The sequence below is a fragment of the Staurois parvus genome, unplaced genomic scaffold (assembly GCF_062004578.1).
Source record: "Staurois parvus isolate SC_StPar_1 unplaced genomic scaffold, SC_StPar_1.0 ptg000574l, whole genome shotgun sequence".
NCBI lineage: Eukaryota > Metazoa > Chordata > Amphibia > Anura > Ranidae > Staurois > Staurois parvus.
The window spans coordinates 2,187,846-2,214,118 of record NW_028318370.1 but is presented as its reverse complement, the minus strand read 5'-3'; the positions used below and the strand labels follow the sequence as shown (position 1 = coordinate 2,214,118).

Below are 26,273 nucleotides of genomic sequence, written 5' to 3'. Positions count from 1 at the left end.
ATACGAAGAGGAGTGCAGGTGGCATGTTGGGGTGAGTGGAGTGCTGGTCAGGTCGGAGGAGGTGAAGGGATACAGGTCAGGGCAAGGTGATGTGGAGAGTCTGTATCGCCATGGAGGAGTCCATTTGAGTCCTTCTGTAGGGGGAGAGTGAGAGTGGAGGGTTGCAGTCTGTGGGTGTAGTATGCTGGCGTCCGTGGGTGCTGCGTTAAGATGGCCATCCAGACTCCTGTGGGTATCCAACTGGAAGTCTGCTTACCCAGAGAAAACTAATGGTGTCCATAAGGGCACAGTTTCCTTATCAAACACCTCTTTCCCTGGCACAGTGCCATCAGGAAGAATACCTGCACCTGCCAACACACACACCTGTAATAAGGGGACCTGCTGTCAGAATGGAATGGGTGTAAAAGCAATATGGCCTTTAACCCACCCTCAGTAAATGTTTCCTGGACTGAATAAACAGCTCTATTCCTATAAATAACAACACCCAATGGAGCCGGTCCATTCTGATAGTAGAGATCGATATTGTGAGTTACCATGGGAAAACAATTGATCCTTCTCTCCATTCTCCTTGTGTTGGAGCAGCCGGGTCTGGCTAAGAAAGATAGACACAGCGAGGAAGAAAAGATTAGTAAGTATATCATTTATATTAACTCTCCATCCCAACACATACCATATACACATTTTATTTAAAGCAAAAAAGGCAAAAAATTATTTCATAGAGTAAGGGTTACATTGTTACATTCTTTAGCTGAAAAAAGACAGAATAAATAAACAGAAAACCTCCATATACACAATCCTATACACACAGTTGATCCAGAACAGTGGCCTCCAAACTGCAGCTCGTGGGCCAGAAGCAGCCCTTTCCTTGTTTTTATCTGGACTTTTAGGCACTTTTTCTCCCTCTGATATGAGGCTCTATTCCTCCCAGACCAATGAAGATTCACCATTCCTTTCACTGTCACCAACACTGAGACATAATTTCTCCTACTGATATAAAATTATGGAACACTATTCCTGCCAATGACACCATCGATAGGGCACTATTCCTCCAAATGACAGTAATGATGGGGCACTATTCCTGCCAATGACACCATCGATAGGGCACTATTCCTCCAAGTGACAATAATGATGGGGCACTATTCCTGCCAATGACACCATCGATAGGACACTATTCCTCCAAATGACAGTAATGATTGGGCACTATTCCTGCCAATGACACCATCGATAGGGCACTATTCCTCCAAATGACAGTAATGATTGGGCACTATTCCTGCCAATGACACCATCGATAGGGCACTATTCCTCCAAGTGACAGTAATGATGGGGCACTTTTCCTCCCACTGGCACCAAAGATGGGGCACTATTAATTTCAATGACGCCAACAATGAGATCCTATTCCTCTACAAACACCAATGATGGAGCAATATATCTCCTCCCACCAATGCTGGGGTATTTTCTACTTCCACTTATCAGTGGTAAAATATTGGGTTTGGGCACATATAATAAACGTTAGTGAATTTTTTACTGAAAATGTGCGCTTAATAAACCATTGCACTAATATTAGTATTAAAAATTAAGAATGCCATTTTTTTATTCTCCAGGGATCTGATTTCAGAAATATTAGATATTATAATAGATAGATATTCTTTGGGGGGGGGGTCAACTAATCTTGGCACTTAAATTAATTTTGAAACATTACAAAAAAAAAATAGTTCTGGCAGCAAAGGGGTTAATGGTCAACTCCAGTCACAATTTTGTTTAAGTCCGACTAGAGAGGGGGTCACAATGCCTCTCAGGTTTTTGTTGCTGCGTGTGCTGCCATTGGTGACCAGTGGTTCTTTTTTCATACTCTTAAAGAGAATAGGGGATTGAAGAAGGGAATGGGGGGGGGGGGGGGGTGAGGCAGGGAAGTGAGGGAAGGAGGTGAAGAGGGGGACAGAGCAATGAAGAGGGGTATGGAGGGTGGGGAGGGGGAATGGATGTGGAGAGGAAGACGGGGGTGATGAATGGGATGAGGCAGGGAAGAGGAAGAAGGGGGGTGAAGAGGGGGATAGGGCTGTGAAAAGGGGGGCAGAGGGGCGAGGGTGAGGAGGGGGAAGGGATGTGGAGAGAGGAACATGAGGGTGAAGAGTGAGTTACGGTGATAATGAGGGGGAAGGGGGGGAAGAGAGGGACAGGGTAGTGAGGAAGGAACCAGAGGGCAAGGAGGGGGACAGGGCAGTGAAGAGAGGAATGGACGGTGCAAAGTAGGATGGTGGTGATGAAGGGGAAAAAAGGGGGGGGGGGGGTGAAGAGAGGAAATGGCAATAAAGTAGAGAGGGAAAAAAAGGAGGTGAAGAGTGGGGTGAGGAGGGGGACATGGGATAAAATTAGGGGCATGGGGGGATTAAATAGGGCACATGGTGATTTTTGCTCCTAGAAGTGGATAGCTGGAAGTGATATCTCACATGCTCAGTGCAGGTAGGAATTTGAGAGTTCTCCAGCTCTCAATCCCCCTTCCTTCCACCACATACAGTGCCCCTTATGACCCTCATGTGCAGTAAACCCCCACACACAATGCCCTCCATCCCCCTCTCCCCGGTGCTCCCACCTCTCAGAGAACCAGCATACATAATGAGAAGCAATGATATCTACATATCTGGAAGAGTTAAGCCTAGAACACATTACTGTTTTTTTTTTTTTCGTTCAGCAGGCTGAATGAAAAAAAACCTTGACAGCTCAGGAGGAGCCTCTTTACTAACTACCCAATGTTAGTACAACGCTCTCCCCCGCTGTGCTATTGTGTTCTGACAGGGGAACTGCCATTGGCTGAGAGCGCTGATCGTGCGCCAATTGGTAGATCTTTTTCGGTCATGCCCCTTCAACAGAAGCCGGCTTCTGTCGGACCAGCTGCCATACACAGGGGCCAAATGTCATCTGGTTTCTATTGAACTGGATGAAGCTGCCCGACATTCAGGCCATGTGTATTAGGCTTTAAAGTAGCCAGGTACTCATCATTGGACACAGAGTAGGGGTAGCACTGAGAGCAGCGCCTATTCCACACTCCGTGCATAGCGTCCTGATGGATCCAGAGTGCAGGAAAGCCTGTGCTCATGTGTTCTCCGGTACCTGCCCACTGCTACGCACTACGCACTCATTAGCCTCTACAACCCCATAGTAGATGGTGATTGGTGTCCCATGTCCTGACCCCAAACACATTTACACTTATCAATGCTGTGAATCCTGGGACACAGCTCGGGACGCAGACATCACAGAACATTTAGCTAAACGGCTTTCAATGTTCCAAAGACAGATATTACAGAAAGCTTTTCCCTTTGTATGGAGGAAAACGAAATGGAGTTACTTAGGTGTAAAGTTAACTTCCTCTTTAAAGAACATATATCAGACAAATTACATTCCAGTAATAAATGAGATGAAGGATGACTTGAGGAGAATATCCACTAGATCACTCTCTTGGACAGGTCGTATAAATTTGGTAAAAATGAAGATAGTCCCAAAGGTTCTGTATAAATTTCATATGCTCCCAATATATTTACCGAAGTCATTCTTTGAGACAATAAAAAAGATGATACTTAAATATATATGGGCAAATAAAAGACCAAGAGTGAACTACGAGGTGTTGTGTAAAGATAGAATTAATGGGAGATATTATTGTGCAGTGTTGGTTTCACGAATAGCAGATTGGATTTATAACCCACGGGGAAAAAGCTGGACAACGATGGAATGTAGACTGAGTCACGGTTAGATATGATTGTATGGCTTCCACAACAGTTTAGAAATTTTTCTGAACAATAATAGCACTTTAACATGAAATGTTTTTAGGATATGAGATAGAATTCATAAACAAAGGGGGTGGGAGTATAATTCACTGTTAATACTGCTGGTCGGAACAGAACTCTTCCCTCCGGGGAAAGAGAATATTGCAGGCAACTGGATAAAAGACAGAAATGCACGTTTAAAAGATATCACTGACAAGGGATAATTGTGCACTATTACAGATTTAAAAAATAAGGACATTTTTCTTAGGTTAGATGAGTGGCGTTATTATCAATTAAGACACTTTGTTACAGCACTCCTACAGCCACTAAGGACGGTGGAAGACATGTATCCACTTGAACAATTTTTTAGTACAGATACAATGCGAAAACATGTTACCTTTCACATATATAAGATTCTTACTGGTTTATCTGGATCTGTCACTCCACCATTTTTGGAAAAGTGGGAAAAGGAATTAGGAACAAAATTAAATTACCTTGCAAAAAAGAAAATATTTAATTTGGTGCATAGTGCGGTGGATATGAATACTGTAGAAATGAATTATAAATGTTTAGCAAGGTGGTATGTTACACCCAGTGTGGCACATAATCAACGATTAGAAAATTCACCCTTATGTTGGAGGGGATGTGGGAAGAAAGAAACAATGGCACATACAGTGAGGAACAGAAGTATTTGAACACCCTGTGATTTTGCAAGTTCTCCCACTTAGAAATCATGGAGGGGTCTGAAATTCACATTGTAGGTGCATTCCCACTCTGAGAGACGGAATTTAAAAACAAATTCAGGAAATCACATTGTATGATTTGTAAAGAATTTATTTGTCTTGCACTGCTGAACATATGTATTTGAGCACCTGAGAAAATCAGTGTTAATATTTGGTACAGAAGCCTTTGTTTGCAGAGGTCAAACGTTTCCTGTAGTTCTTGGCCAGGTTTGCACTGCAACAGGGATTTTGGCCCACTCCTCCACACAGATCTCCTCTAGATCTGTCAGGTTTCGGGGCTGCGCTGAGCAACACAGAGTTTCAGCTCCCTCCAAAGATGTTCTATTGGATTTAGGTCTGGAGACTGGCTAGGCCACTCCAGAACCTTGATATGCTTCTTACAGAGCCACTCCTTGGTTATCCTGGCTGCATGCTTCGGGTCGTTGTCATGTTGGAAGACCCAGCCACAACCCATCTTCAATGCTCTGACTGAGGGAAGGAGGTTGTTGCTCAAAATCTTACAATAAATGGCCCCATTCATCCTCTCCTTAATACAGTGCAGTCGTCCTGTCCCCTTCGCAGAAAAGCACCCCCAAAGCATGATGTTACCACCCCCATGCTTCACAGTAGGGATGGTGTTCTTGGGATGCAGCTCATCCTTCTTTTTCCTCCAAACATGACGAGTGAAGTTTAGACCAAAAATTTCTTCTTTGGTCTCATCTGACCACATGACTTTCTCCCATGCCTCCTCTGGATCATCCAGATGGTCATTGGCAAACTTCAGACGGGCCTGGACATGTGATGACTTGAGCAGGGGAACCTTCCGTGCAATGCATGATTTGAAACCATGACGGCGTAGTGTTCTACCGACAGTGACCTATGAAACTGTGGTCCCAGCTCTCTTCATGTCATTGACCAGCTCCTCCCTTGTAGTTCTGGGCTGATTCCTCACCTTTCTTATCATCAGTGATACCCCACGAGGTGAGATCTTGCATGGAGCCCCAGTCCGAGGGAAACTGACAGTCGTCTTAAGCCTCTTCCATTTTCTAACAATTGCTCCAACAGTTGATCTATTTTCATCAAGCTGCTTGGCAATTGCTCCGTAGCCCTTTCCAGCCTTGTGGAGGTCCACAATTTTGTCTCTGGTGTTTTTGACAGCTCTTTGGTCTTGCCACTGGTAGTAGTTGGTGTCTGACTGACTGTGGGGTAGACAGGTGCTACTAAGTTAATGAGTGGAGTAGAGGTGGAGTTTTTAAAGGCGCAGTAACAGGTCTTTGAGAACCAGAATTCTTGCTGTTTCTTAGGTGTTCAAATACTTATGTTCAGCAGTGCAAGACAAATAAATTCTTTACAAATCATACAATGTGATTTCCTGAATTTTTTTTTTAAATTCTGTCTCTCAGAGTGGGAATGCCCCTACAATGTGAATTTCAGAGCCCTCCATGATTTCTAAGTGGGAGAACTTGCAAAATCGCAGGGTGTTCAAATACTTCTGTTCCTCACTGTATATGATGGGATTGTCTCAAAATACATCAATTTTGGCAGGAAATATTACAGCAAATACAGGAAATAATAGGAATTAGTGTTCTGAAGGATCCCTGGATCTGCTTATTCCATAATACTGATCTTATGGTGAAACAATACAAGAATACGATGATATTGCACTTAATAAACGCGGCGAAAGGACTGATCCCTAAATTCTGGCAGGCTCAGGAAACCCTGAACATTAGAGATTGGATAAGTAGAGTGGAGTTTATATACAGGATGGAAGAACTATATCACATCAGAGAGGACAGAATTGAAAAATTTAAGAAAATTTGGGACAGATGGATGCTTTTTAAAACATCCAGGGGAAATCTAGAATTGATTGGAGTGTAAAGGAAGGATCAAGACAAGAAAGGAATGATGGTCCTTCAGTCTTTCATAGGTAGGGAAGGAGTGTGGAGTGAGATAAATGAGATAAATAGGATGTTAAGAATAAAATTGTGGAACAGGAAGAAAGAGGTTTAAAGTAGGAGGTGACCAAATGGGGGAAGGGGGGGGGGGGAGGTGGGGAAGAGATTATGTAAAACTTATGGAGATTGTATGATTTTATTGTGTGGGAAATTGTTGCATCTATAATATAAAATTAATAAAACTATAATTAAAAAAAACAAAAAAGCTAAAAAAATTGTGACTGTCCTCCCAAATCCAGGACCATTGGCAAATATATCTTTTATAGTGTAAAAAAAATTAAATGAGGATACTTCCCACTGACAGACCCCTTTTCTTTCTGCAACTCACTTCCAACACTCTTAAACCAAATATTCATAGTACTAGAGAGATTTCTTTTCTATTTTTTAATATATTAAGAAGAGCTGGGAAGGTTTAGAAACTCTACCACTTCTTCTACTGTGCATGCTGTCTATTTCTTCCCTGTGAAACTAGTTTCCCTTTTTGTTCCAGTTTTAAGATCACAAAAGGAAAGGAAATCCAATCGAAAATTCATTCTGTGTGAATGGGGCAAAATTAAATGTTCTCAGGCTAATTTCTCTGCCACAGTGGTTCCCAACCACCAGGGCATGGCCTCTCCTCCACCAGGCCAGCTGCAAATCTCTTAACCTCTCAAAATGTCTCTCAGCTCGAATAGTGACCCCCAATTTCCCATAATGGTACACAGTGCCCCCAGGCCCCCTAAGAGCCCTCAGCCTTCACAGTGCCCTCCAACCTCCTACAATGACACCTAGTCTCTCGTAATGTTCTCCAGCCTGCTGCAGAGCCTTCAGACCCCTTCAGAAAACCTCATCCCCTACAGGGCCACCAAGTCAACTACAAAGTCCCTAACCCCCTTCACAATCACAATTCCCTTCACAGTATTACTCAACCCCATCCTGAGCCTTCCAGCATTTTAATACATGTTTTACATTCCCATAATTTTATTGTGTGAGTATAGAATGTATTCCTTATTGTTGGGGCATGGAAGGTTTTGGAAGAATTTACCAGGTCCCAGTCTCAAAAAGGCTGAGAACCACTGCTGTCATTTGAATGTGTGAAGGTGGAAAGAATGCACTATGGCCACCAGATGACACTTACCATCTTAGGAAATAAGTAAGGTATGTTTCTCAGCACCATCTAGTGGCCATAATGCAGAATTTTCCCATTCACACATTTAAAATGCCAAGAATATAGCCTGAGAAAATTTGAATTTGCCTCATTTTCATACAATGAATTTACATGCAGTTTCGACAGGCAAATAGCTTTGAACAATTCTTACAAAACAGTCTTAAATTACTGATATGGATAACTTTTTCAAGAGATGGAAGAGAGCATTTTTCACTTTGGTTTCTTCCAATTTAACAGCAACCAAGAAATAATACCAGTTTTGGGAGGATATGGGCTATAATGATGATCAATGAGGAGATGGACTGAATGACTCACATGACCTTGTATTAGTTATAATCTGTTTTTGCACCAAAATACAGTGATAAACAAGTGGAAGTGCGGCATCGCTTCCTATAGAAGAAGGGACTGCGGATATCCAGGCATCAGCCAGGAGGAGTGCACCAAGAGGAGATGTTGCTTTGATTCCAGCATTCCTGGTGCAAAGTTTTGCTTCTTCTCCAGGTTACAAGCACACTCCATATTGACAGAGACTTTGGAGACATCAGCAAAAGAAAATGAAGGAGGCAAAAAGTCCCTCCAGCCACTCTCAGTAGAAGATGTGCTGCAGATGTCAGGTAAGATTTTTTTTAAAACATCCAGGAGAATCCAGGAGAAATCTGGAATTGATTGGAGTGTAAAGGAAGGATCAAGACAAGAAAGGAATGATGGTCTTTCCCGTCTTTCATAGGTAGGGAAGGAGTGTGGAGTGAGATAAATAAAATGTTAAGAATAGAATTGTGGAACAGGAAGCAAGAGGTTTCAAGTAGCAGGTGACCAAATGGGGGAGGGGTGGGGAGGTGGGGAAGAGACTACAGTATGTAAAACTTGTTATGCAGATTGTTTTTTATTGTGTGGACAATTGTTGCATCTATAATATAAAATTAATACAAATATAACAAAAAAAATAAAAAAGCTAAAAATCGTGACTGTCCTGCCAAATCCAGGACAATTGGCAAATATGTCTTTTATAGTGTAAAAAATATTAAATGCGGATACTTCCCCCCGACAGACCCATTTTCTTTCCGCAACTCACTTCCAACACTCTTAAACCAAATATTCATAGTACTAGAGAGCTTTATTTTTTATTTTTTTTTAATATATTAAGAAGAGCTGGGAAGGTATAGAAACTCTACCACTTCTTCTACTGTGTATGCTGTCTAATTCTTCCCTGTGAAACCAGTTTCCCTTTTTGTTCCAGTTTTAATATCACAAAAGGAAAGGAAATCCAATCGAAAATTCATTCTGTGTGAATGGGGCAAAATTAAATGTTCTCAGGCTAATTTCTCTGCCACAGTGGTTCTCAACCACCAGGGCATGGCCTCTCCTCCACCAGGCCAGCTGCAAATCCCTTAACCTCTCACAATGTCTCTCAGCTCCCATAGTGCCCCCCAATTTCCCATAATGGCACACAGTGCCCCCAGGCCACCTACGAGCCCTCAGCCTTCACAGTGCCCCCCAACCTCCTACAATGACACCTAGTCTCTCGTAATGTCCTCCAGCCTGCTGCAGAGCCTTCAGACCCCTCCAGAAAACCTCACCCCTTACAGGGCCTCCAACTCAACTACAGAGTCTCTAACCCCCTTCACAACCCCCATCCCCTTCAAAGTGTTACTTAACCCCATCCTGAGCCTTCCAGCATTTTAATACATGTTTTACATTCCCACAATTTTATTGTGTGAGTATAGAATGTATTCCTTATTGTTGGGGCATGGAAGATTTTGGAAGAATCAAAAAGGCTGAGAACCACTGCTGTCATTTGAATGTGTGAAGGTGGAAAAATGCACTATGGCCACCAGATGACACTTACCATCTTAGGAAATAAGTAAGGTATGTTTCTCAGCACCATCTAGTGGCCATAATGCAGAATTTTCCCATTCACACATTTAAAATGCCAAGAATATAGCCTGAGAAAATTAGAATTTGCCTCATTTTCATACAATGAATTTATGAATTTACATGCAGTTTCGACAGACAGATAGCTTTGAACAATTCTTACAAATACAGTCTTAAATTACTGATATAGATAACGTTTTCAAGAGATAGAAGAGAGCATTTTTCACTTTGGTTCCTTCCAATTTAACAGCAACCAAGAAATAATACCAGTTTTGGGAGGATATGGGCTATAATGATGATCTATGAGGAGATGGACTGAATGACTCACATGACCTTGTATTAGTTATAATCTGTTTTTGCACCAAAATACAGTGATAAACAAGTGGAAGTGCGGCATCGCTTCCTATAGAAGAAGGGACTGCGGATATCCAGGCATCAGCCAGCAGGAGTGCACCAAGAGGAGATGTTGCTTTGATTCCAGCATTCCTGGTGCAATATTTTGCTTCTTCTCCAGGTTACAAGCACACTCCATATTGACAGAGACTTTGGAGACATCAGCAAAAGAAAATGAAGGAGGCAAAGAGTCCCTCCAGCCACTCGCAGTAGAAGATGTGCTGCAGGGGGCAGGTAAGATGTGTTGACAATGGCAGACTCAGACACAGCATGACTCCACTGTTATTCCCAATGGCCTTAACAGTGAAGTTCATTTTAATGACCATGTTTCATGTTACACTGATATTTAAGTTGTCTAACACCACATTTAATGTTTTCCTCTTTTTGACCAGGCTACTACAGAGGAGGTTACCAAACTCTTCTTAGATGCCTGCCTAACCACCTATCCCCTGGACCCTGTTCCCTCAAAACTACTACAGTCACCCTCTTTTTATATCCTATGCTGTCTCATTCACATCTTCAATCACTCCCTCTCTACTGGCCCCTTCCCCTCCCATCTAAAACATGCACTGGTCACCCCCATATTTAAATTCCCTCAATGGACACCACCAGTCTGAACAAATTGCTCCCATTTGCTTCTAAACTTTTAGAATTTCTAGTCTACAACCATCTGAGCTCCTACCACACCCCTGCAGTCTGGCTTTGCTTGCAACACTCCACAGAAACTGCCCTACTAAAACTCACTAGTGATTTACTAACTGCTAAAACCAATTACTACTATCCCAATCTCGTACTGCTAGTCCTTCCTGCTGCCTTTGATACTGTTGCTTACCCTCACCTCCTCAATAAACTCCAATCCCTTGGCCTCCAAGACTCTGCTGTTTCCTGGTTCTGCTTCCTTCTTCTTTCTGTAAAGGCCTTCCCAGACTCTGTCCTTCAACCCCTTCTGTACTCTGTCTACACATCCTCGCATGGTCAAATGATAACCTTTTACAGCTTACAATACCATCTGTGATGGACCACCTATCACCCTGATTGGGTGATTCCATCAGAGAACTGGTTCCTCAACACTGGGACATAGGACCAAGGACTAGGTGACACTAGCTTAGGTGCAAAACTTTTTTTTTCACCAGAAATACAGGCTTTTTTATACACTTCAGAAACGGGGCAGTCCCCACATGAACAATAAAAACAAATATTACACATTGGGATAAACATTCCACACTGAATAAGTAAGAGCTTGATCACGTTATCCTAAACACGGCAAACGGTAAACAGTACAGCTAACAGCTAACAATGATCTAATTACCAGTAAGCTAATCAACATCCTAGCACTCAGACAAGCTAAGGAGCCCACCACAGACAGTACAGCACCTCCAATCCTGAATAAACAAAGTACATTACACATGCTGTCTTTCAGGTGTTTGCTTTCACTTGTATAATCTGTCCATCATAAGACAAAACTCATTCAATATTCCAGCAGTCTGAAAAAAATGGAATTCATCTATCTTCATAGATTTCTTGAGGGAGATTGTTGATAAATATTTCGGTCCCAAGTGGAGGAGCTTCTCCAACCCACTCTGCAGGAGGGCCCCATATTTCCTCTGACTATTAACCTGTATAAGACGCATATTACACCTTTCCATCCACTGCAGAAGGGAATCTGTATTGTCTTTATGCAGAGAATTAATCCAATCTCACTCCCAGCATCCATCAGGATATTGTCCATCATCAGAGAATGAAGCCCTAATCAGTGGATAGAAGGCTAGCCCCTAGTCCCCTCCAAAAGTCCCTGTCCTAATTGGGTCTGTCACACTATCTCTATGCTGATGACATCTAAATATTTCTATCTACTCCTCACCTCAGTCCTTCAGTCTCCTCTCATATTACTAACTTAATAAATTACATATCATATTGCCCCCCACCACATCATATTGCCCTCCACCGCCCATGCCCTACTCCCTGACATTTCCATCAATAAAAATACACTACAACAAACACAACAATACTGTCTGGGTAATCCTTGACTCTGACCTATCCTTTAAGCCCCAAATCCAATCAATGTCAAAAACTTGTAGACTTTACCTCCATAACATCTTCAAAATACTCCCTTTTTAACTAATGAAATCACCAAACAACTTATTCACTCTCTTGTTATCTCTTACCCTGACTATTGCAACTCCCTTCTTATTGGCCTATATCTACACAGGCTATCCCCTCTTCAGTCTATCATGAATGCTGCTGTCAGACTCTTTCACCTTACCAATCTCTTAGTGTCCACCACCCCTCTCCTACAATCCTTCCATTGGCTTCTGATTGTCCAACAAATACAATTTTAAATACTAAGAACAACATACAAAGCCACTCACAACTCTACCCTGATCTACATCACCAATCTTGTTTCAAAGTCCTCTCCGCTCCTTCCAAGACCTTCTGCTCTTTAGCCCCCTTGTCTCCTCCTCTCATGCTCATCTCCAGGACTTCTCCAGAGCCTCTCCCATTCTATGGAACTCTCTACCCAAATCTGTCTGGCTATCTCCTACTCTGAGCTACCTCCCATAATGGCCCACAGTGTCCCCAGACCCCCTGAGATCCCTCAGCCTCCACAGTGACCCCCAACCTCCCACAGTGCCCCTAAGCTGCTGCATAGCCTTTAGCCTTCCCCAACCATCATCCCCCTCACAGGAACACCTAACCTAATCCAAAGCCTCCCAACATTTCAGTTCCTTTTTTTTTCATTCCTATACATTTATTTTGTGAGTATAAACTTTATTCTTTATTGTTGGGACATGGAAGATTGTAGAAAGATTTACCGAGGTTAAGATCCACTGCTGTACAATTCGAATGTGTGAAGGTATAAAAAAAATTGCATTATGGCCACTAGATGGCACTGACTATCACAGGAAATAAGTATGCTCCTCAGCGCCATCTATTGGCCATAATACAGTGTTTTCCCCATTGAATCATTCAAATTGCAGAGAAAATATCCTGAGAACATTTGCTTTTGCCTCATTCTCACAGAATTAATTTATATGCAGTTTCAATCGAGAAACAGCTATGGACAATTCCTATAAACACACTCCTAAATCACTGATATGGCTAAACTTGCTCAAGAGAGGGTGAGAGCATTTGTCACTTTGGTTTCTTCCAATTTAACAGCAACCAAGATGTAATTCCAGTTTTGGAAGGATATGGGCTACAAGGATGATCTATAATGAGATGGACTGAATGACTCACATAACCTCGTATTATGTATAATCTCTTTTTATTAAAGGTTTTCAGGTTACAATAAAAGACTTTTCAAATGAGGAAATGACATAATAATGAGAAAAAAAACATACAGCATATATTGATTTAGATCTCATAAATGCAGTAGCTTATATATAGACTAAGCAGTGGTAAAACTTAGGGGTTCACAGACAAAAACCATTATATAGTTCTGTCTCATGGAAGACCATAAGAACAGACCCTCAATTCAGGGGTGGAAAAGTCATCTGTCAGACAATCACTACAGAGGGATCCTGGATGTGAACATAGTCAGAGGTTACTAGCATTGTATCATAAAGAGACAGCAAACAGGTATAAGTATCATAAAATAACAACACAAGGAAAGAGCAAAAACTACAGTAGGTACACAAATCATGAACCCAGGGAATTATCAAAGGGGAGGGAAAGAGAAAAAAAAGAGAGGGGGGGGGGAGAAGAAAATAAGAGGGGGGATAAGGTAATAAGAAGAAAAGGCTATCTATAGCTCCATTCCCAATGTGGAGGGACCAAGCAGAGACAGAGATTTGGGGAGACCTACTCCTGTGATGGACTCCTGACACCCTGACTAGGTATCTCCACCAAGAAGCTGCTTCCCAAGCTCTGGAGCATGAGGCAAGTGACTATACAGCAGCTGTAACTACCCCAAAGAACTAGACAACACCAGTTTTTGGAGAAAACAAGAACTGCTCTATTAGAGAAACACACTGAATTTATACAGAAAACTGTCTTATAAGAGCTAATCACATTATCATATAAAATGCTTCAGACAGTCCGGAGTCCACATAGGAATATATTATAGATGGGAAGCCATATGTTACAATGATAGTTTTTTGGGGGTGATCAAGGGAGTGGCAGCAATCCCGGGATACCATTCAATAGCCCTGGATCCCCAGATGATATGGTCCAAAACATGACATGTTCCCTGGATGGGACAGCTGATTAAAGGTACTTGGGTGCCATTCATAGAGTAGCCAGGCAACAGTTCCATAACCGTGGTTACCAAACCTCGATGAGATGTATTGCTGAAATTCCAAGGTTCCCAAGCAAGCTCCCTCTCAGTAACCACCCACATCCCATCAAAAGGAGAACACAGTCCCAAAATAGAAATATGGTAGGACAATGGGCCATAGAAGTGACTCCTAGTAAAGTTAGCAGTTATCCCTATTGGCCCTAGCCGCTATACAGCTTCATACAAATGTGGCTAGGGCCTGGCGAAGTGTTGATGGAGTGCCCAGGCTAGATGGAAGTCTGGATGGGCATAAAAGTCAACTAGTGACCAGCCCCGTCTGGATAACTTGAAAACACAATGGAACTCAGAGTTCCCAATGATTCTTCAGCAGCCCCAAGTATGTGACAGTATAAGTATTGTGGAAAAGCATCAGAGGTGTGAAAATATTCCCAGTGGAGCCAAGCGATTAGAAGTCTCTCGAGAGGTTGCTCCTCTGCATATACGTACTGTATATCATCCTTTCCATTAATTGCAGATTGCTCATTTCACAGACCCACTCAGACATAGGAGAGCAGATATGTTTGCGCCATTTCTGAGCTATCACAGTTATGGTGCCTGTAATCATGTCTCCCAACAGATACTTAAGAATGGCTTTAAAGAACCTGGGAGTATGGATAGAAGGGAGATACATATATTGGGTTGTAAAGATGTGTCCATGATCTTATTATGAATCCGGAAAATCTTGGACCAAAAGGGAGCTGACATTGGGCAGTTAGCCCAGATATGAGCCATAGTACCTGGTGATGTGAAACATCACCAACACATGTCTGGGATGCAGGGATTCATGGCTTGAAGTATCAAGGGACATCAATACCATTGGGAAATGATTTTGTAATTACACTCCTGGTGTGTAACAGACATGGAAAGTTTATGGGTTAGTAGAAAGCATTTGGTCCAGTCAGTGGGTAATATAGATGTCCCCAGGTCTGATTCCCAGCATGCCGTCAAGAATGGGAAATTGGTAAAAGATAAAGAGATAAGCAACTTACAAATTGTGGCAGTGTTGGTCTCTGCTCTTGAAATAGCAAATCCTCAAACTCAGTGAGCAGTCTAGACAGTGGGGATGTAGATTGCAAATTCTGAACGTAGGTGTGGAGCCGATGTCTCTGCAGCTCGACCATTTATTTTGTGGGAATCAATAGGCAATTGAGCTGGTGGAGGGAATGCTGCCATTGGTCAAAGTCTGGACCAATCTGATGTCATCCACTGAATTCTTGAGAAGAAAGGACTGAGTGTGAAGTGCAGGTGGAAATTCTGGATTAGAGAACAAGGGGGGGGAGGGGGGGGGGGGTCATAGGACACCCATTGGTAGAGATTCTGCACATGCTCACCAGGTAGTCCCACAATTTAAGGTGAAGGAAATGAAAAGCAGTTAGTTCTCACTACGGGGGTGGAGGTGTGGGCATACCCATGGTAGAGACCTCAGTTTAAAGAAAGTAAGGTCCTCTGCTACTGTTTTGATGCAGAGTTATGGAACCAGTCTAAACCAGGGATGCAGCCTGTAGCTATACAGTGAAGTCTAAGGCAAGTCCTCCCATAGACATAGGTTTAGCAAGGGTCATTCTACTAATATGAGCAGGTTTTTGAGCCCAGATAAAAGCAAGTCAAGATTTGCGTAACAAGAGAAGTGATTTATTGGGAGGTGGAAGGGGGGCCACTTGGAAAATGTAATGTAATGTAGGCAGGATGTCCATTTTTACAATGTTGAACCAACCCAACCAAGTGAAAAATGATCTGTCGCATTACATAAATAAGCGAGTGACTGATGTGAATATGGGGGAGTAATTTAGTTCAAATTTGGAATATGAATTCCCAATTGCGATTGGTTGCCATTTAAAAGGAAAGGTTTGGATAAGGTGAGCTTGAATTGGCTGAGACAGAGAGATGTTGAGGACCTCGGTTTTCTCATAGTTTTCTTTAAAATTACTGAGGGCCACAAACATATTTAAAAGATTAGGTATGGTGATTAACGTGTTCAAGATATATAGCAAAAGATCATCAATGTGGATGGACATTTTGTATTCCCTATCTTTTTATCGTGATGTTGTGGATGGTTGGATTTTTCCAGTTTGCACTGGCAAGATGTTCCATCACCAGCACCTAAAGAAGCCTAGGACAACCCTGCCTTGTCCTGTTGGAGATGGGGATAGGGTCAGAAAACATACAGTTTGTCCAAACTTTAGCATGAGGGGCACAATAGAGAGCCAGTATTTGTCATGTACCTGACTTTTTATTAGTTACAGTATAATCTTTTTCTGTACCATCTTTGCAGGGATGAAAAAATGGAAGTGTGACATCACACCATTTAGAAGAAGTGAATGTGGATATCCAGGTATTAGCGCGCTGCAGTGCAGCAGGAGGAATTGTTGCTTTGATGCCGGCAAGACTGGTTCAAAACAGTGCTACTTCTCCAAGGTACATGCACAATCAGGATTTGCAGAGACTTTGGAAGAATCAGCTAAAGAAATTAAAGGAGAAAAGGCCCTCAAAGCACTCCCGAAAAAAGATGTGCTGCATGTGGCAGGTAAGATGTGATGAGAAGAGCAAATTTAGACACTGCATGACTCCAGTGACATTCCCAATGACCTTAAAAGTGAAATCCACTGTTCTGATCATGTTTCACATTACACCCATATTTAATTTTTTTTTTGTCTTTGTTCCGTTAGGAAGCTTAGTTTTTCAGAGACACAACAGGAAATCTCTCTAAAGTGAGTCATTTGTCCCCTTTTTTCATGATAGAGGTGTATTGCACTCTGCAATCTTTCCAACTAGTCTGCCAAGGGAATGCTTGTGACAATAAATTTTGAAATCAGTGCCATAGATGTTCCTAGAAGTACCATTGTGGTAATAGGATCTTTGTCCTTGTAAGAGGATGGACTTTGCATAGCCTGCCAACTTTGCCAAACATCACAGCCTGAGGGGCTAGGGCCTGAGGTACCCAAACAAGTAGGAATGCACACACATAGGCTAGAATATGGGTAGAGGAGAGCAGGGGTGGACTGACAACTCATGGGGCCTCTGGGCAATAGGGGATCATGGGGCCCCTATGTCCTCACCCACACCCAAAAAAGCCTATGAAAAAGCCAATGAAAGGTAACAGGGGCATCTCATGGGGCCCCCTACTGATCCCAGGCCCTCGGGCAGTGCCCTAGTGCTCAAATAGTCAGTCCGCCCCTGGAAGAGAGATATTTACAGTTAATTGTTTCAGTCACTGGAATGAACACACTGTGGATGCTCATACAGTTGCAATAGAACAGTCATTAATGGTACATAATAAAGCAATAACACATGCAGTAAGGCTTGGTTCACATATATGCATTTTGCGTTTGATGCTTCCTCCAGTACTTTTTGCAGTTTGTTTTGCATTTTTCTACACATGTTTTTGATGCGTTTTTACCACGCTTTGCGTTTTGTTCAGCCATTTTCTTTTTTTTTGTTGCTGGGCAGAAAAAAAAAAGCAAAACACAAAAATACGTCAAAAACGCACTACTATGTATTTCAACAGCTTCTCCATTGAACTCTATTATAGCAATATTTGCTTTAAAAAAAAGTCCCTGACCCCTTCCAAAAATGCAGCAGCTCAGAAAAGCATAGATGTGAACATGTTCCATAGGAAACCATGTTAAATGGACTGTAGTGCCTTTCTGCAAAACACACTAAAAAATGCATAAGTGTGAACGGAGCCTAAGGCACAGTATTGCAGCAGTCTATTACTATTATTATTATATTATTGTACAGTATTTATATAGCGCCAAAGGGTATGCTCAGCGCTGTACAGTAGCAAGGGGGACATAACATGAGACAAGACAGTAACAACACAATACATGAGGGGTTCGAGGGCCCTGCTCTTTCGAGCTACAATCTAGGAGGGAGGGGAAGGTGGCACAGGAGGAGATGGCTGTGGGGGATGGAGTGGTGAGTGGAGTGGAGGAGGTTAGTTGTTAGGTGAGGTCGGGTGTTAGGTGAGGTTGGGGTAGGCTTCCCTGAAGAGGAGGGTTTTCAGGGTGCGCCTGAAGGTGAGGAGGGTAGGTGACAGTCTGATGGATTGGGGTAGGGATTTCCAGAGGATGGGGGAAGTCCTGGAGAAGTCCTGCAATCGGGCATGGGAGGAGGAGACCAGGGAGCTAGAGAGCAGGAGGTCCTGTGAGGAGCGGAGGGCATGGGTAGGGTAGTATCTGGGTATCAGGTCAGTTATGTAGTTCGGGGCGGCATTGTGAATGACCTTGTAGGGTTAGCAGCTTGAACTTGATGCGTTGGGCAATCGGGAGCCAATGAAGGGATTGGCAGAGGGGGGAGGCAGATGTGGAGCGCTTGGTGAGGTGGATGAGTGTGGCCGCTGAGTTTAGGATCGACTGGAGTGGGGATAGCGTTCGTTTGGGTGGGCCAGTGAGAAGGGAATTGTAATAGTCCAGGCGTTTATTACTCAGCAATGTCACACAACTGGAGTAAGACAGTGTTCCAGGCTTATCTTGCTTTATCAGAGGATAGCTTCTGCTGGAGGGGTGGTGTACTATAGGGTAATATGTGCTGCTGAAGCGATCCCCTTATGCTGATCTGGAAACGAGAATACTTGTTGAGAACAAGTACTGCCCCTGCAGTGTCCCTACTTGACGAGGAACCTCTTCCTGCACTGATACTTTCCCTAATAAAAGAGGGTCTCTGTCCCTCACCTATCCACTAACTCCAGGCATGCCCTCATATAGAGTCCCACACCAAGATGACTGCTAGAGGTCATCAGAAGTTGCAGCGTTCAATCAGGCAACCTCTTAAGACAACTACGGAGTCTCTTAAGGAACAGTTTTCCTCTAGAGATGTTGCTCCATCAGTACAGCTGCACAGCGCCACCTATTGAATGGAGGAGGCCTACATGCCTGACATCTACTGTATTTGAACCCTTCTCTCTTGATGTTCACAGATAAACATTCTTCACTATTTCTGACAAACATTTCTGGACTTATTTGACTAAAATCCTTGGCTGTTGTAGCAAAATGCAAGGAAATATTTTATTAGGGCCCCACACCTCGGGCACAATAAGTTCATTAGTGAGCATTTGAAGACTTTGTTGCCTCAAAAGCCATCTCCTGTGGTGAACGATTAACTCTACATTCATCAAATGCTGGAATAAGTACAATGGAAGAAAAAATATTTATAAGACAGTGCTGGACATACTGTATATGAAGTCTGGTATCCCTGCAGGTGATCCATGACATGGTGTTCTTTAAAGGCATCCTGTAGGCAGAGGCGGGTGAAGGGAAGGGTAGTCCAGATGGGAACTCAACTGCTGGATGTAGAGGTAACCATTCATCGCGGAATGTGACTTTTGAGTCAATGGAGTCTTTAACTTCTTTTACACTAGTAGGCCTATTGTGCTTGAAGTTGAGTTTTAAAAATTGTGTTATACCAAGGTGAAACCCTGCCTCCCATCTGTTAAACCCTGACCTTTTCTATGAGGATGGTTCAAAAAGTCCTAACACCTCTTCATTAATGGGAAAATTGAAAGAATTATCATATAGGAGGTTGAACGGTCAGTTCATACCTGTGCCTGAGTATTTATTAATTGTACTCCGGCTGTTTTCTAGGTAAAGAAAAGTGCAGCATAAATACCAAAGAGCGGAAAGACTGTGGCTATCCTGGAATTAGTGCCAAGGAGTGTCATTCCCGCGGATGCTGTTTTGATTCAAGCATTTCTGAGGAGAACTGGTGCTTTTACCCAAAACCCAAAGGTATGGTGTCTTCTGACCAGGGGCGGACTGACCATTTGGAAACTCAGGCACTGCCCTATGGCCCGGGGTCAGTAATGCGCCCCATGAGATGCCCCTGGTACCTTTTCATAGGCTTTTTTGAGTTTGGGCAAGAACACAGGTGTCCCATGATCCCCTATTGCCCGGGGGCCCCATGAGTTGTCAGTCCGTCCCTGCTCCTGACCTTAGTCCTAAAAGGGAAAGGTTTTAATCTCTTTAAGAATTTACTGCTGTCTGAGTTTCCACTGGAAAGGGTCCACCTCATTTGTAGTATCTTAGCCCAGGGTTCTCCAAAAGTAGCCCAAGGTTTTACAAACCTTTCAGTATGAGGGTCACATCATATATTTTTACAAATATCTGATGGCTGATAACATCTTTCAAGCCCCCCTACATCAGGATTCCCATCAGAGTCTCCCATACATCAGGGACCCATTTATAGCCCTTTTACAGCAGAGTCCCTCCTTACACCATGGTCCCTATCAGGGTCCCCCATTACATAATGGTCATCATCATAGTCCCCCTTACATCAGGGTCCCGTTTAGAGTCCCATTTACATCAGAGGACCGGACTAATTCTGGCACTGCTCTCATTTATGTAAAAATCAGTGTTTTTTTTGCTAGAAAATGATTTAGAACCCCCAAACATTATATATATATATTTTTTAGTAAAGGCCCTACAGAATAAAATAGTGATCATTGCAATTTTTTATGTCACACGATATTTGTGCAGCAATTTTTTAAAAGCAATTTAAAAAAAAAAATACACTTAAATGAATTAAAAAAAAACTAAATAAAAGCAAAAAAGAATATATAACCAATTTCTTTGTAAAATATGAAAGACAATGTTACACTGAATAAATAGACACTCAACATGTCATGCGCACGCTCGTGGAATACTTAAAAATCTCCATAGGCGATGCGTTAAAAATGTTTATAGGTTACCAGTTTAAGTTACAGAGGAGATCTAGTGCTAGAATTATTGCTCTTGCGCTAATGTTCACAACAATACCTCACACCATTTACATATAACCTACCTATGTGTTCACCACTGTGCTTGAGCAAGGGGGGATGGGGGCACTTTGAAAACCCTTTTTTGTGATTTATTAAGTTTTTAAATTTTACACTGTTCTTTTGAAAAAAAAAAGTGATCACTTTTATTCCTAACACAAGGAATGTAAACATCCATTGTGATAGAAATAAACAGTGACAGGTCCTCTCTATGGAGAAATCTGGGGTCTTGTTTGAATTGGCCTTGTTTAACCATTTCAATACCGGGCACTTTTACCCCCTTCCTGCCCAGGCCATTTTTCACGTTTCAGCGCTCTCACACTTTGAATGACAATTGCGCGGTCATACAACATTGTACCCAAACTAAAATTTTATTATTTTCTTCACACAACTAGAGCTTTCTTTTGGTGGTATTTAATCACCGCTGGGGTTTTTATTTTTTGCTAAATTAACAAAAAAAGACCAAAAAGTTTGAAAAAAAAACACGTTTTTCTTTGTTTCTGTTATAAAAGTTTACAAATAAATAATTGTTCTTCATAAATTTAGGCCGAGATGTATTCTGCTACATGTCTTTGGTGAAAATAACCCAAATTAGGATGTATTATTTAGTCTGTAGGAAAGTTATAGAGTTCACAAACTATGGTATAGATCTGAATATTGATCAATCCTGAAGTACTGACAGCCAATCTAATTTCTTGAGGTCCAAGAATGTCAGAATAGTACAGATATCCCCCAAATGTGAGAACAGTACAGATATCCCCCAAATGTCAGGACAGTACAGATATCCCCCAAATGACCCCTTTTTGCAGAGTAGACAGTCCGACGTACTTCATAAGAGGAATGGCGAGTTTTTTGAAGTTGTATTTTTTTGTCATAATTTTTCGGAAAATGAAATAATTAAAAAAATTATTTTCACTATTTTTTTTTTTACATACTGTCATCAGTGCAGTACAGCGTCATCATATAACTGGCATGGCGGTGAACAGGGACACTGACTGGTGACAGTATGAAAAAAAAATATATATATATTTTAATTTTTTTATTATTTTTAATTTTTTATTACATTTTTTTATTTTTTTAAAGATTTTTTTTCATATTTTACTATGACCAAAGTAGTACAATGTTACCATAGTAACATTGTACTACTTTGGGGAAGTGATCAGTATTTTTTTTTTTTTTTTACACAATTTGCTTATAGCAAAGAATTACTTTGCTATAAGCAAGCATTTACCTGAATGACATCGATTCATTCAGGTTTTTTTTTTTTTTTTTTGTGCTTAGCTGTGATTTGGCCACAGCTAATCACATGACATGTGCATGTGACCTGCTGTGACCATTCACAGCTAGGCACTAGTATACAATGGATGGCATGAATGAAGCCATCCATTGTATACAACTGTCATGTGACCTGCTGTGATTGGTCACAGCAGGTCACATGGTACCGGCAACGGGGGACGGTACTCAGATCTGTCATCGGCCGTGTCCGAGGTACACGGCCGATGACAGATCGTGCCGCTGCACGGCTCTGCAACAGCGCGTACTGCGCATGTGCGGGAGGATGCCAAATGGCATACACCCCGGAAAGCTAAACCATTTTTGTGGCCGCCAAATGGCTATAGGCCGGGTGGCTAATGGTTAAATTAGACTGGAACCGGAAGTGACATCATGATGATGCTCCAGTTCTCCTAGGCCATAGAGATGAGCGGAGGGCATCATTCCTCCACTCATCTCTGTGACAAGCAGCCGTGAAAAATGCTACCAATCTTCTGAAAGTGACCCGGCGCTGAATTTGCTACTCGGACCACTTTTATTGGTTAGAGAATTGCCGGCTGAAAAAAACAATACTGGGGTTATGGCACATTGCTGAACTCAGGTATTCCACTTCCAACTCAGGACATTTTTTGACTATGGCCTGGATAGGAAGTAGTTAAATCAGCTTTCCCATCAGAGTCCCCCCTTAAATCATGGTCCCCAACGGAGTTCCCCTTACTTTAGATTCCCCATTCAGAGCCCCCCTTTACATCAGAGTCCACATCAGAACCTTACTGAGGGTCCCTATCACAGTTCCACCTTACATTAGCGGCCCCATCAGAGTCCCCTTTATCACTGTAAGGCTTACAGTCTGGCTGGGAGGGAGCTGGGAGGCGGAGCAGGTCTAGACGAAGGACAGTACATCCCCCTGTGAATGCTGTTGGCAAACACATTGATGCCTTGTTTGTATTGTATGCAGAATGCTCCGTCAGCCACAAACTGAGGAAGGACTGTGGATATCCCAATATCAGCTCTGAGGACTGTCAATCCAGGGGTTGCTGCTACGACCCTAGCATTGCTGACACCGTCTGGTGCTTCTATGAACACAAATAGTTCCAGAATGGTAAAGTATTCATTACAAATTAATAAACATATTTTTTTACAAAGTGTACTTGTACATACATTCATCATCTGGTTGATTAAAGCTGAGCTCTGGGTAAATATTAAAAACAAACTAAAACTCATAGCAGCTCTGTAATCATAACTCCCTATACAGCAGCCCTTAGAGAGATAACCAGGGAGTGAATAAGTTGCTTAGTGGTTTGCGAGGTTAGGAACGGGCGTATCTTGGAGATGTTGCGGAGGTGAAGTCTACAAGATTTGGACAGTGATTGGATTTGGGGCTGAAAGGACAGATGGGAGTCTAGGATTACACCTAGTACCCTGGCATGAGGGGAGGAACTGATCGTTGTGTTATTGATCTTGATGGAGAAGTCAGGGGAGGGGGCACGGGCTGGGGGGAATACTAAGGGCTTGGTTTTGGAAAGATTGAGTTTGAGGAAGTGGAGTGACATCCATGCCGATATGTCACTTAGTAGGTTAGTAATGAGAGAGGAGACTGAAGGGGTGAGGTGAGGAGTAGAAAGATAGATTTGTGTATCATCAGCATAGAGATGGTACTTGAAGCCATGGGAGTTTATCAAGTGACCAAGGGAGGAGGTGTAGATGGAGAAGAGAAAGGGTCCAAGGACGGAACCTTGAGGGACCCCTACAGAAAGAGGGAGTGGAGAGGAGGAGGCAGAGTTATAGGTAGTTCGATAGTTAGGAGGAGAACCAGGAGAGAGCAGAGTCTCGGAGGCCAAGAGAGTGGAGTTTTTTTGAGGAGGAGGGGATGGTCAACAGTATCAAAAGCCGCAGAGAGGCCAAGTACTAAGAGTATGGAGTAGTGGCTATGGTTTTAATATTGAAATGTCATATCACGTTATTAGTTTAAACTACCCTACAGCCAAGAATAAAGTTTACAGGCCTGCCTCAATGTCACCACACACGTTACAATCTGACCATACAGTCTTTGTACAATCAGCTTTAGATTTACCATAACTCTGTAATATGCACTTAATGTAACCTACTTAAACTTCCTATCTACCTAATATAACCAATTAAATTTTTATGCAGTCAGGCAGGCCTTTACACTACATAGTTGTTGATAGATCTAAAGGAGAAATCAGATTGTAACATGTTTGTTGAGCTTAACAGAGAACTGAAATTAGCATTAGCTGCCCTGACCAGTCAGCTCTATGTTATATAAAACATTTTATAACCGCCTATAAATTGTTCACATTCAGCAGAGCTTCTTTAAGCATGCCACATGTATTGAATTACCAAACAAGATTTTCACCAGATGTGGATACTGGGCATGCTACCAGGGGTGGACTGACAACTCACGGGGCCCCTGGGCAATAGGGGATCATGGGGCCCCTGTGTCCTTGCCCAAACTCAAAAAAGCCTATGAAAAAGGTACCAGGGGCATCTCATGGGGCCCCCTACTGACCCAGGGCCCTCGGGCAGTGCCCGAGTTTCCAAATGGTCAGTCCGCCCCTGCATGCTACACAAGCCCAACAGAACTTCACAGAAGTACACAAGGAGTGTGTAGTACATCCTGTCCTCCTGATTCATTAAGTTCCCCCTTGTGGTTGTGGACAATTAACGACTGTCAAATTGACAGCAGGAAGTTGCTGTGTAAATGCAGCAGCTGCAGAAGTTGTTGCTATCAAGAAACAGATTGGTGTTTATAAACATTGTTCAATATGAGATAGAGAAATACAAAGTAACATTGTACATTACTGTTTCATTCATCTGCAGATCCAAGGAGTGAGCTTCCTTCTGCAAATGATGTCAGTCAAAGCAATTTGACAAGTTAAAAATAAAAATGTTTAAATGTCCTTCCCCTCTCCTCCTACCTATAATGCATATCCTGTATAAAAAAAGATCCATGTACTTACCTTTTTTTAATCTGGTATGGTCACATGATCCTGCTGTGTATGTGAGTGCTCGACAATTAATTCCCTGAGCCATGAGGCCACCCATAGTCTGCTATGGTTCATCCGTTGTTGGCACTCTCTCCTCTCCCCTGCATCTGCTGCTCTCTGATACTGTTGGGAATGCAACAGCATGTACTATAATGTACTATATATAGTATTGTATGTTAATATCACTTGACCAGTAGATGGCACTGTACACTAAGGTTACCAGTTGTGCATATGTGTAAAACTTGTTGGTTCTCTCTCTTCTTCTCTCTCTCTCTCAAAGCAAGATATCTGCTATCACTGTCTGCTGAAATGTGCTCTGTATGTTTGTAACTTAAGCCACACAAGTAAAACAGAATTCTGCCTCATCACAAGCTACCAGTGTCTTCTCTAACACATAACCAACAGATACAGGGGAACTGGATCTGCTGGATCACATTGCTCTCCCCTGTGTATGGGAGTGCTCAACAGCAAGATAGTGGCTAAATGGTTAGCACTAGGGTCGTTGGTTTGCATCCCAACCACGGTACCACCTGCCTGGGGTTTGCATGTTCTTCTTGTGCCTGCATGGGTTTCCTCCAGGTACTCCAGTTTCCTCCCACACTCCAAAGACATGCTGAAAGGTTAACTGGCCCTAGTGTGTGTATGAATGTGAGTTAGGGGCCTTAGATTCTATGCCCCTTGAGGGTTAGGGACTGATGTGAATGTAATATATATATATACACACACTAGATTGCCAAAAGTATTGGTTGGCCTGCCTTTACACGCACATGAACTTTAATGGCCTCCCAGTCTTAGTCCGTAGGGTTCAATATTGAGTTGGCCCCGCCCTTTGCAGCTATAGCAGCTTCAACTCTTTTGGGAAGGCCGTCCACAAGGTTTAGGATGGTGTCTAATGGAAGATTGGACCATTCTTCCAGAAGCACATTTGTGAGGTCAGGCACTGATGTCAGGGGAGGAGGCCTGGCTCGCAGTCTCCGCTCTCATTCATCCCAAAGGTGTTCTGTGGGGTTGAGGTCAGGACTCTGTGCAGGCCAGTCAAGTACCTCCACCCCAAACTGGCTCAGCCATGTCTATATGGACCTTGCTTTGTGCACTGGTGCGCAGTCATGTTGGAACAGGAAG

The 26,273-nt window shown here is 42.6% G+C and overlaps 1 protein-coding gene across 1 annotated transcript in view; it reads left to right on the top strand.

The window, feature by feature from the left end:
• The first annotated feature begins 534 nt into the window (after nt 1-534).
• LOC149450447 (uncharacterized) overlaps nt 535-26,273 on the top strand; it is an 87,558-nt gene continuing 61,819 nt past the window's right edge. Inside the window, exons 1-6 of the mRNA XM_089691953.1 lie at nt 535-628; nt 7,942-8,196; nt 9,827-10,081; nt 16,396-16,647; nt 19,703-19,846; nt 23,102-23,234. Of these exons, the coding sequence (XP_089548079.1) occupies nt 535-628; nt 7,942-8,196; nt 9,827-10,081; nt 16,396-16,647; nt 19,703-19,846; nt 23,102-23,234 (1,133 nt within the window). The remainder of the gene's footprint in view (nt 629-7,941; nt 8,197-9,826; nt 10,082-16,395; nt 16,648-19,702; nt 19,847-23,101; nt 23,235-26,273) is intronic.